General features: G+C 37.2%; 2 protein-coding genes across 5 annotated transcripts; one reads left to right on the top strand and one right to left on the bottom strand.

Moving 5' to 3' along the window:
• Positions 1-1,170: 1,170 nt before the first annotated feature.
• ankra2 (ankyrin repeat, family A (RFXANK-like), 2) lies at positions 1,171-7,064 on the top strand. Of its 3 annotated transcripts, none has more exons than XM_051109519.1 (10): positions 1,171-1,251; positions 1,895-2,257; positions 2,352-2,510; positions 2,611-2,676; positions 3,304-3,401; positions 4,592-4,717; positions 5,214-5,280; positions 5,390-5,470; positions 5,868-5,957; positions 6,410-7,064. In XM_051109519.1, the coding sequence occupies exons 2-10, from the start codon at positions 2,005-2,007 to the stop codon at positions 6,463-6,465; spliced, it is 996 nt and encodes a 331-aa protein (XP_050965476.1). In that variant the 5' UTR covers positions 1,171-1,251; positions 1,895-2,004; the 3' UTR covers positions 6,466-7,064. The 3 variants fall into 3 exon arrangements, with proteins under 3 accessions (XP_050965476.1, XP_050965475.1, XP_050965477.1); XM_051109518.1 differs by having other exon boundaries at positions 1,182-1,255; XM_051109520.1 differs by lacking the exon at positions 5,868-5,957 and having other exon boundaries at positions 1,182-1,255.
• Positions 7,065-7,264: 200 nt separating this feature from the next.
• On the bottom strand, positions 7,265-11,960 carry btf3 (basic transcription factor 3). Of its 2 annotated transcripts, none has more exons than XM_051109529.1 (6): positions 11,808-11,960; positions 10,958-11,026; positions 10,739-10,852; positions 10,448-10,649; positions 8,681-8,737; positions 7,265-7,667 (listed from the first exon to the last, which is right to left on the bottom strand). In XM_051109529.1, exons 2-6 carry the CDS (start codon positions 11,024-11,026, stop codon positions 7,621-7,623), a joined length of 489 nt encoding a protein of 162 aa, XP_050965486.1. In that variant the 5' UTR covers positions 11,808-11,960; the 3' UTR covers positions 7,265-7,620. The 2 variants fall into 2 exon arrangements, with proteins under 2 accessions (XP_050965486.1, XP_050965487.1); XM_051109530.1 differs by having other exon boundaries at positions 11,745-11,880.
• Between the last annotated feature and the right edge of the window lie 55 nt (positions 11,961-12,015).

The raw sequence follows: 12,015 nt of genomic DNA, 5'->3' as shown, positions 1-12,015 counted from the left end.
AGTTTATTCAACTTAAAATGTTAAGTTGTACTAGATATTTGTGTTTGCTAAACTTAACAGACGGGTAAGTAACCCAGCTGCCTTAAAATTTTAAGTTGATTCAACTCAAATATCTTAGCTGTCACTTAGTATAATTTAACATTTCAAGTTGAATAAACTTTTTTTGAGTTGACTGAACTTAAAATTTTAAGGCAGCCAGGTTACAGATTATTTTAAGTTGACTCAACAAATTGTTTTTTACAATGTACTACAGTGAGAAATGCAGCTGTCTGATCAAATTGCACTGAACATTTCAGCTGTGCCCAAGCGGAGAATGGAAATGTTATTATCCTGGTGTTTTTGCAGTGGTTTGCAGTGGGCCAAACTCTAGTCTACTTTGTTTCCTTTTCAGTTGTTTGGACCAGATTTTAAATAAATATTTAGGCATTGCCCCAATCAGTTCTGAGAATGGCTTTGATAGAGGATTACATATCCAGGGACCACTAATTCCAAAATTACACAAATATTTTGCAATAAACAAATGACAAGAGTTAATGAGCACACATTCTCAAAAATCACCTAAGATCACCTTCAGACTCCAAAGAAGCACAACACTCATGTTAGAACTTGTGTAATAAAAAACAAACAAACAAAAAAATAAACAAAAGCCTGGAAATGCAGGGTAAATACTTGGATAAACAAAAGGCAGGTATAGAACTTGTTTCGTCATTGCACTTTCAAACCATTAGAGTAAATTCAGGTGAACTGGGACACTTTTTGCCATTGAGATGACTGGTAAAAATAACCCAATTATCCCGAATTAAACCTACGTGCAGGGTGTTTCTTGAACTTTTTATATGAAGGTCACATTGGAAACTTTTAATTCCTTTTTTAATCCATGATTTATTATTTTTTTTAAAACAGAATATTGTTCTACCCTTGTCTACCCAGACTTTCATTATGAAAATACTACAGTATTAGAAACTACTTCTAATACTATTTGAATCTAAAGAACATGAAACAAATATTTAAGTTGAAATATTCAAATATTATGTGCATTTATAGCCATTTTTATAACGATAGCTGAAGAAATAGCAGGGACAACTCTTACCATTGCTACAATGTAATTACAATGTAAGCATGCATTTACAAATCCAACCATGGATAAATGAACACGCTTGACTCCTCCCTCTCTGCTTTCGAAAAAACTTTATTTACACTCAATCTCAAGAACAACCCGTCATTTCAAAACAAACGATATTTATAAACTCGGTAGGTATGTATGATTTCATTATTTAAAATAGACGACGGTTTATATTTGTGGTAAAATGTTCACAAATATATTATGAACCATATTTTTTAATGCTGAAATAACAGCCTCAGCCCGTTAATCCTGCATTAGAAAGCAAGCTATGCTGCAAAATGAACTAACCCGGTGACTCTCGTATTCCGTTTGTTTATTTAACTGAGGAAATGCACATGCTGGAATTGAGAAGTATTTGTACAGCAGAGTTTCATTTCCGTTTCACTGATAAATACAGTGTAAGTTAACCTATAACGGTCGTTAGCTGTTTGGCTAACCTTGTTTTGCTCACACTGACTTAAAGTGCGTTCATTTGTCGGGCATGTGAGATTATGAATTGGTTTCCAGGATTAAAAGGCTTTTTCAAACGTGCATGGTTTAGTTTCCAGCACGAATCTGTTATAATACTATAATAATATTCTTGGAATCGTCAGCTGTGCGTTTTCAGTATTGCTGTTATTGATGGTTGGGAGGTTACAGAATCAAACCGAGGCCCAAATTATTTAACAAATTTGAGTTATTCATATATAGCTATAGTGTGTTAAATCAGACTAATCAGATATTTCAGTTCACATATTTCAGCTAATGTCAGTTTCTTTCTAAATATCCTAGGTACAAAAGCTGCATTATGCATGGAAACTAAACATCATCCACTTACTACAAGGGATTGAGGAAACAGCTATAGTAGCTTCTTTAGGAATATCACAGATCCTGAGTGGCCAATGGCATCAGAGGAGATGGAAGGTTTGTGCCCATTACCAGAGGTGGCGGGCATCAAGGTAGAGCCGTCAGTCAGCATTGGCTCAGCAGAGGATAGCAACTCACAGAACGCCATGGGCATTAAATTCATATTACCCAATCGGTTTGACATGAACGTGTGTTCGCGCTTTGTCAAGTCACTGAATGAAGAAGATAGTAAAAATATCCAGGACCAGGTGAACTCGGATCTGGAGGTGGCCTCTGTGCTATTTAAAGGTAAAGCAAGTGAGCTGAATAAAATGACAGTGAATATAATTGTCAGAAAAGTCATTAAATTATCCTGTTTTGTTTTTTTTTGCTTTCTATACAGCGGAGTGTAATATTCAAACATCTCCCTCACCTGGTATTCAGGTTCGGCATGTGTACACGCCTTCAACCACTAAACACTTCTCTCCGATAAAGCAGTCCACCACGCTCACCAACAAACACCGTGGAAATGAGGTCTCATCCACGCCGTTGCTCGTTCACTGTAAGTCTTTTTATTTCTCATTCTCATTTGGCAAGACTGTCCTCTGATATTTGTCAGCCTACGCTTTAAAACTATAACTCTGACCTTTCTTCTTTTCTAGCACTGTCTATACATCAGTTGGCAGCACAAGGAGAGATGGTGTTCTTAGCCAGTCGAATAGAACAAGGCTAGTTTGTTTGTAAAATTTATGTGAAGCAATTTGGTCTTACATACACTACTGTTCAGTTTGGGGTTGAAAATGTTTTTTATACTTACCAATGCTGCAAGTATTTGTTTAAGAATACAATAAAACAATAATACTGTGAAATATTATTACAGTTTAAAACGTTTTCTGAATATATTTTGAAAGTATTGATAGAAAAGCTGAATTTTCAGCAGCCATTACTCCGGTCTTTAGTGTCACATGATCCTTTAGAAATCATTTTAATAAGCTGATTAGCTGCTCAAGCAACATTTTAAAACATTTTGCTTTAATATTAATGTTGAAAACAGTTATAATTCTAAATATTTTGATGGAAATGTGATTTCCTTTTTTTCCAGGATTATTTGATGAATAAAACATTTCAAAGAGCACTTATGTAAAACAGAAATCTACTGTGGAATTATTGTAGCATTTTGATCAACGCAATGATTCCTTGCTTAATTTATTTTAAAAACAAAGACATTTTACTGACCCCAGACTTTTAAACAATAGTGTAATTTTTAACTATATATCTAGGTTGATATCATGTTTAATCTTAAACTGTGATAAATGAGGAGTGGACCCTTACTTTCCTGTTTCGCTTTGAATTAGAGTCTGTAATAAACCTGCAGGATGAGGAAGGATTTACCCCGCTGATGTGGGCAGCAGCTCATGGACAGATTGCTGTGGTGGAGTTCCTGTTACAGAGCGTAAGTGCATCATACACACTCACTACCTAATTTCTTCCATGTTGTCTGTTTAATTGTACTCCAAATATACCTGCACAAAGCTATCAGTTAGCATTCCTTTTCATGTCATCATGTTATCTTTGTTTCGTGAGCTTACTGTTTTTTTAAAGGGGTCATGAACTGATAAACCAAAATTCCCTTGATATTTTGAGAGATCATTGTACTACAAAAACAGTGAAAATTTCAGAACTTAAAACTTTCTTGTTAGTCTAAAAACAGCTTATACTGAAGCCAATCTGCCAAAACCACAGGGAAAGTGGCCAATTTATGATGTAATAATATGGCTAAACACCTCCTCCACAGAAGATCATCAACGCCTGCTTCTACATCACTGCCTGTTTAGCCCCGCCCACCGATTTATACAAATAGCAAGGGAGGCAAACACAGGTCTACACAGAAACCAAACGATAAAGATGGCTCTGAATACAAGAAGACACTGTGCAGTGCCAAGTTGTGGAAAAACAGTCTTTGCATTGCCTTCTTTCTGATCCCAGTGTTAGAAAAGAGTGGATGAAATTTATTTTTAATTAAGTTTCAGACCACGTAAGCAAGAACTTAGTCCTTTGATCACTTAGTTTCACCGCTGATTCAATTATGAACAAAGCACAATTCGAGATTTTCAGAAAGATTGAAATTAAAAGATGATGCTGTGCCGACTATATTGGATCTGACAGTAATGTTGCAACATACGTGTGAGTAACTGTTTTTATTATGTGGACACTATTGTTTTGTCTGTTATTACAGATCGTTTGATATGTACAGTACTGTGTGTTTATTAGGTTTTTTACCTAAATCACAGCAGCCTCCATCTATGAAAGATGTAGGCTGTCAAACATACACAACTATTAGTCAATTATAGCAGAGGGCGATTCCGCCATGCCTATTTAAACAGAGCGTTCTGATGAGGGGGGTTAAAACAGGACAGAAAAAAGCCTATTACTTCTACATTATGATGTTTTTGATGTAAAAAATTTGATAACATTATAAGTGGACCTCAGAGAACAGTACAAAATAATAAAAAAAGGCAGTTATTATTTATTCTGTCACTTCTCTTTCATTCTTTTGAAATTTCAGCTAGAGGAATCACCTGACAGACAAAGCAGAAAATTGTATAGCTGAATCTCCAGATACTCACGGCTATTTCCTTTCAGGGTGCAGATCCACATCTCTTGGCCAAGGGAAGAGAGAGTGCACTGTCACTGGCCTGCAGTAAAGGGTACACAGATATTGTCAGAATGCTTATCGACTGTGGAGTTGACGTCAATGAGTATGATTGGGTAAGCAGTCACATTGTTGATTCCTGAAGGCATCTGAATCTATGACCTGTGAATGACAATCTTGTGTCTGTTAGTATCCACACTATTCTTTAAAGCGGAAGTAAGCCTATGGGCGAGACTTCCGGTTCATTAGCCTATAGAGAAATAGTGAGATGAATAACAACGTGCAGTAAATACTCTTTGCATTACAAACCAGTGTGTTCATAAGATAATACATTAAAAAATATGGTAAGACACACCAATTTGCAATATCAAGCAGCAAAACGAGCTGTTTTATACAGCTAAAAATAGACATGGATGAGACCGGAAGCCAGACCCATAAATTTTACAAATGGCCACGTCTGTCAGTAGGAGTCATTTATTTCCTTTTATTGTTATGTGGTGTGAATACACTTCTCATTATGACTTGAACCTTGCATTCTGAGGTGTAGTAGCCAGAATGTTTATTTAAGCAAAAAACTGATTTGCATTTAAGGCAGTGCTTATGTGTTTCCAGAATGGTGGAGCTCCGTTACTCTATGCAGTGCATGGTAATCATGTTCGCTGTGTGGAAATCCTCTTAGGTAAAAGGCCTACTTTGAATTAATTTTATTTCACTGCAGTGCATTCCAGCATTTAGGTATGCTTTGTAGGTTTTGTTAACTGTTAATATTACTTCTGATCACTGGACAGAGAGTGGAGCTGACCCAACCATGGAGTCTGACTCTGGGTTCAATGCTATGGACATGGCTGTGGCGATGGGACACCGAAATGGTAACTATAACCTGATTACCAAAACTGTTAAAATGGTCATGAACTGAGAAATCAAAATTTCTTTAATCTTTTGACATATAAGAGGTCACTATAAAAACATCCTGTAAGTTTTAGAAATCAAAACTTTCTCGTTTGACTAAAAACAGCTTATATTAAAGCCAATCTGCCAAAATGACAGGTTGTGGAATGTGCCACTTCATGATGTAATAGTGTGACTAAACGCCTGATCAATGCCTGCTTCTTCATCACTGCCTGTTTAGCTCCGCCCCCTGATTCACACATGCAGTAGATAAATAATAACGAGAGAGCCAAAAACTTAACGATAAAGATGGCTCTGAAAACAGCAAGATGCTGAGCAGTGGCAAATTGTGGAAAATCATTAATTTTTTTACTGCAGATTCGTTTACAAACAATGCACAATTTGACGCAGGATTTTCAAACAGTGTCAACTATACTGGATCCAACAGTAATGTTGTGCCACACAAGTGTGAGTAACTGTTTTTATTACGCAATCACTATTGCTTTGTCTGTTATTACAGACCATTTGATATGTACTGAGTATTTATGCGTCCATCTGTGAAGGACGTAGACTGTCAAACATACACAAATGTTAGCCAGTCATAGCAGTGGGCGTTTACTTCCAAGTCTACAATCTACCATGCCTATTCAAATAGAGCGTTCAGGATCAAAACAGGCCAAACAAAAATAGCCAAATACTTATAAATCATGATGTAATTCTTGATGTAAAAATCTTATAAGTGGACCTCAGAGAATAATAAAAAGGCAGCTCATGGCCCCTTTAAATGAATACTGCCATCAAACTTAGCTTTCTTAAAACATTACTATTTTATTATGTTCAAATAATTAATATCAAGACTATTATACCCGTTTTGTGTTGGTCTTATAGTCATTGTAATTCTTCGTTTTGTTGTTTTTCAGTCCAACAGGTCTTGGAAGCTCATCTTCTGAAGCTTCTGCAAGGTATCAAAGAATAACTGTAGCAACTATAAGAAGAATTAGAGTGAATATTTGAGTGTTATGAGTGTCCAGTATGATGAAATGGACAATACTATTTCATGTGTTTGCAGAACAAACTTTATATGAAATTGTCATTTTTTTTAATACACCATTGAAGATGCAAATGCACAGATCAACAAACACATGACAAATGACATCAGAACTTCAGTGTTTTGAATCTACTGATACAAATGTGGTTTTTATTTAATGTGGTGTGTGTTTTAGGTCACTGATCTTTACCTAGTTGCAATGTGTACTTGAAAAGATATTTATTTTGCCATTGAATGCAAAAATTAAGCTGTTTCATATTAAACTTGACTGGTATTATGAATGGTTCATAAACCTAAGTAAATCTAAATCTGGGCACTTTACAATCAATCAAGTGGAAAAGAACATGGTGAAAACAGGCTTACAAGTAACAATTTACAGTGAGAGATGTCCGAGTACTAGTTCAACCATCACACTTATTGCCGTTGCACCAGCAAGGTTTTTTTCCAGGTTTTTAGACATTGGATTGCCCTCTTTTAATGTATGTTTTGTGCTACAACACTGTAAATAAACCTTAATTTATACTGAAGGATGTGCCTGATTTATGTCTGAAAAACAACTCTTAAAAAGTGCCTTATAAGTAGAAATCCACTGCATTTCTAACACGAGTGTTTAAGCTTTTATGTACTAATCCCTTGGGAATTATCTTAATTGTGGTTGAAAATGATTTGTTTCAAGTTAACAGCATGGAGTGACCTCATCCCCAATTAAAACAAAGACAAAACAGTATTTAATAAGCCTTTTGTCAATAGCAAATGTTTATTTCCAGATGTTGATTCAGACAGGCTCCAAATGAGTGAGCCTCAGTAACAGGGAAGGTGGAGGCAAAGATGCCTCTTGGACCGCACAAGCAAACACACAAACTCTCAAAACTGTGCATGAACTTGCGTAGTACAATCAATCTCACACTCTCAGCTTGGACACATGAGGGTCACAGCAGTGCACGAAAAAGATATAGGAGATTCAGGGATGCAATATATTTATAAAAGAAATGAAAAAAAAAAAAAAAAAAAAAAAAACAAAAAAAAAGTCCCACAAGTCTCCGCTGAGACCAGAGATTTCAAACGTCTTTCCTTCCCATCGTGTTAATTTGCCTCATTCTTTGAAGCCTCATCGAAATTCTCCACAAGGTCTGCAGAGAGAAAACAAAGATTCAGTAAAACAATACCAGGTCAACCTGTAGTCAATGACAATTCAAAGGGATTATAAAGGCCGAAGATGTGGGAAACACTGGACATATAATAAATGTGAGAGTGACAAACTAAATCTCGTCTTTATGAAACAATCTGTGAATGTTTATAGAAACATGATCTGAAAAGGCAATTTCTGTGCTTCTCTCTCACTTGTGTGCCCATGTGTGTAAGCAATTTCCATAGTGAACATAAACGAGCACTGGGGGACTGAAAAGTCCACAGCTGTAAAAATGAAACCACAGAGGATCAAAAGCAGGTTGCCTTTTAGGAGATGAAATCTGATAAATGGAACATCAACTTTTCTGCCTCAGGGCATCAGAATGGAAATCACTAACAGAAGGCTGGACTTTGTTTTCAGAGGGGACAGAAAAGGTTGAATCCCAGTAATAGGAACAAAGGCACAAGCTGTTAACCCTTTTTGTCATCGCACGGGTGAGCTAATTTTGCAGTGTCGGAGATGTAATCATACTGTACATGTGCAAGACTTGGGTTACTAACTGGAGTTTGCTCAGGGAGGAGAACTGGGGAATTGTAATGGCAACCGTATGTGTTTGACCCCCTCTTTTTAAAAAGAAAAGCAAACCGAGCTTTCAGTGCCCATAAACAATAGAGGAGATTTTAAACACTTGTATATGATGACAATGTAAGAGCCAAGACAACCTGCTGAAACCTTCCTTTTTTGGACATTTCTACACCACAAGCGGAGACGCTGCCCTAACATAAGCAAGTGTGCTTTGCTTACATTACCACACGCACAGAAACCCATATGGTAATAATTGGAGCTCAAGCTAGGAGGCATATAAAATACGCAAAGAATAATAGGAAAAGTAAACAAATAATCTTATGGTAAATGTTGTGCCTTGAGATATGAGAGCTGATTGTTTAAAAAAGGAAAATTGAGAGAGAGGGGAAAAAAAAAAAAAAAAAGGTTCAGAGCAAGCAACACACTGACCTGGAACTTCGTCATCATCTTCCTCTCCACCAGCTACCGGTGCCTTTCCATCACCAGCTGAAACAAATTGGAGAAAATCTTAAAATAATATACGAACATCCACCATTTTAAACAATACATTGTTAGTTGGAGGTTCTAAAGCATTTACAGTCATCAATTATGAACTACAGCACTGCCATAGTGAGACTACAAAATAATTCCCATAATGACATGGCTAAACATGCATGTGTTACTGGATCTATCAGCTCAGATTAGTCATAAGCCCTAAAAAGCAAGAAATATCACTCCTAATAACAAATAAGATTAAAAGCCTTCAGAAACAGGCCAGCCAAAATTAGACACAAAAATCCATCACACTAGATTTTGCATGTCAAATAATTCATTCAGTCTTGTTTTGGACCAAGGTTACCCAAACTGGGGTTTGTGTGTTGAAAAACGAACAATTAAGAATAACAGAAAATGAAAATTAAATATGAAAGACATGACACACACAAGTGAATGTGGTGTTAAGATTAGTCTTCCTGTAGACAAATGTGTCCCAAACTGCAGTTTGTAAATTGAAAACTACACGGTAACATTTTACAGTAAGGTGTCATTTGTTAACAATAGTTAATGTAGTAACTAACATGAAAGAACAATCAATATATTTGTTACACTATTTAATAATCTTTGTTAATGTTAGTTAATAAAAGTACAGACATTTGTCGTTTGTTCATGTTAGTTCACAGTACACTAATGTTAACAAACAACTTGCGATTTTAACAGTAACTTAAACTAACAGTAAGATTCATAAATGCGTTAGAATTGTTCATATTAAATAATGTAGTTAACTAAAGAACCTTATTGTAAAGTGTTAGCAATTTAACCAAATGTAAAATTTTAACTCGCGCCCTGCCACACACGCTTACTAAAAAAGATGTGATTTGACCGCATGTGAATGAGAATAGAACACTAACTTATTCTCAGGGAGTACTTCAGAAAAATATTATAGGTTACAGGTCAAATAGGGGTGTGTGATATACATCATCTATGACAATATTTTAATTGTCGTTTAAACAATTTGAAATTGGACATTGAGTATTTCGCAAAAAAAAAAAAAAAACACTCAGAATGCACACATATACTATATAACTACTGCACGAGCACATTTAGAGTTTATGTCTTCACTGCATGATTCAGACTATTAAAATTAGTTTAGAATTCCCCCAGAATTTAAGATATAGGGGAAAATATGCCCCTGTATGATTCTCACTCTATTTACTCATGCAGTGATTTGCCACCAGCTACAGGCAATTTTAGGTTTTTATTTAAAAGTATATTTTCCCATAAATCATTTTAGATATCACATATAAAATACCAGGACAATAACAAGCTCAGCAAGATATCATCTAATTATCAGTAGACAATTCCAGAAAATATTGAGATCATTTTTTTTGTCGTCATCGCAAACCCCTAAGGTCAAAAGGGTGAAGCTAACAAAAGCTTGTGAATTCCTGCTTTACACTACTTAATCTCTGCTTAAATAACCGACTAAAAGTCTATTTTAAAGCATACTCTCTAGAAACAGAGCAGCAGCAATGAAACACCCCTCCCCCAAAATGTGCTTACACCTGTTAGCAACACACACATGGGACTGTCACTTCATGAGGATAGTTAGTTCACTAGCTGCTTGCTGCATAAAATGAACAAAACAATGAAATGTGACACAAAGCCGCTAAGACATTCTGTCCTTGTGCAATCGGGCCCATTTTTGAGAACTGAACACACCTTGTTTGGGCAGGGCCTCTGCAAGTCTGCGCAGACTGGTCAGGCTGTCAGCGCCCAACTGGTTGAGGATAGAGGGCAGCATCTCTGTCAGCTGCTTGGTCTCGGCGTGGCCTGTGATGGTAAAGGTGTTGGCTGCCAGTGAAGCCTGCACTTTGGGATTGTTGAAGTGGATCACCGTGCCCTGGTTTGTGAACATGTTCACCTGCAAAGCAACAGTGTGACAGTTGAAAGACCAAAAAGGTCCACAAAGACATTTTAGGCGTGCAAATATAGAATGTGAAGAAACCTTACCTCCTCGATGCCAGAGATGTTATTTACTCCCAATTTTTTCAGGGAGAACTGGAGTTTTTTGTCATCGGCTGTGGCCGTTCTGTGGACCACCTTCTTCTTTCTGCGGGCGGTACCCTATCAAAACAAAATACCATTCATGTGTCTGTGAGGAACTACTCTTATTTGAATATTAACACATTAATCAAATTTCAGTGGGGTTTTTACATTACAAGCTCTTACCTTTCCACCAATGCGGACTTGTGCCTGCAACTTGGCTAATTTCTCCTGGTTCATTATCGTTTCTTTCATCTGTAAGACACACAGAAGGATGTGAATGATACTGTATAGTTTGGAGTGAAGTTAACGCACAAATAAGGTGTAGGGGTGCGGTCAGAATGACACATTCAGCGGACAAACTTCTCTTTAGCCCACAAGAAAACTTCAACACACGTGCACAGCCATTACTAAATCGCCCAGCTCACGCCCTTGTTCATTTTCAAACACACTGAAAAACACTTTATTAGCGAAACAGCGGCTAATGATGGGAGCTGGTTGTCAGGTCTGTTGAGCAAGTGCGACCACTTGACTAAAGTAGTTAAAGTCTTGTAGTTTTTACACCCGCAGCGTAATACTTCCAGACCAATACTATTCTGTAGCCATTCAACATTTTAAGTACAAAACAACGCGACTAAGTTTCTCTTTGAACAAACAAATGCTCTCGGTCCACACATGAAAACCGTTAGCCAATGTATAGGACGCTAAACGCTGACGTAAAGTCGTAATATAAATGAAAACGAAATTAGCATTCGGTTTATAAATATTAATGTAAGAAACATTAGATAAATGGATCGCATGGAGGCTCGTTGAGTTTGTTTGCAGTGAGTTAGCAGTGGTGCTAATCTCACGCGTTCTCAGGCCCGGGTCTCTCCCGGCAGGGCCGAGTCTCACCCGAGCCGATTCAGGCGTCTTTCCGCGGGTGATTCCTACAAAATAGCAGCCGCGTTTGGTAAATAAGGTACTTATTTACCTTGAGTCTCGGAACCAGGAGTGGTTGTGCAGGAAAGAGAGTATTTTAGAGCTCCTCACTGACCTGCACACTAGCAGCAAACACACGCGGAGAGCAAGATGGAAGCGAGAGAGGATGACGGAAGTGACGACAGGGCTGAAATGCGACGCAGTGGGCTGGATCCAAAAATCATTCCTGCCCGCCCTACACTAGTCTGGGCCAAGAATAGTGTTCAACCAACTTAGTCGGGTCTCTTTCGTGCGGTATTCGTGTATGGTTATAAGGTACGAGT

The sequence above is a fragment of the Labeo rohita genome, chromosome 5 (genome assembly GCF_022985175.1).
Source record: "Labeo rohita strain BAU-BD-2019 chromosome 5, IGBB_LRoh.1.0, whole genome shotgun sequence".
Classification (NCBI taxonomy): Eukaryota; Metazoa; Chordata; class Actinopteri; order Cypriniformes; family Cyprinidae; genus Labeo; species Labeo rohita.
This window is presented reverse-complemented; position numbering and strand designations above follow the sequence as displayed.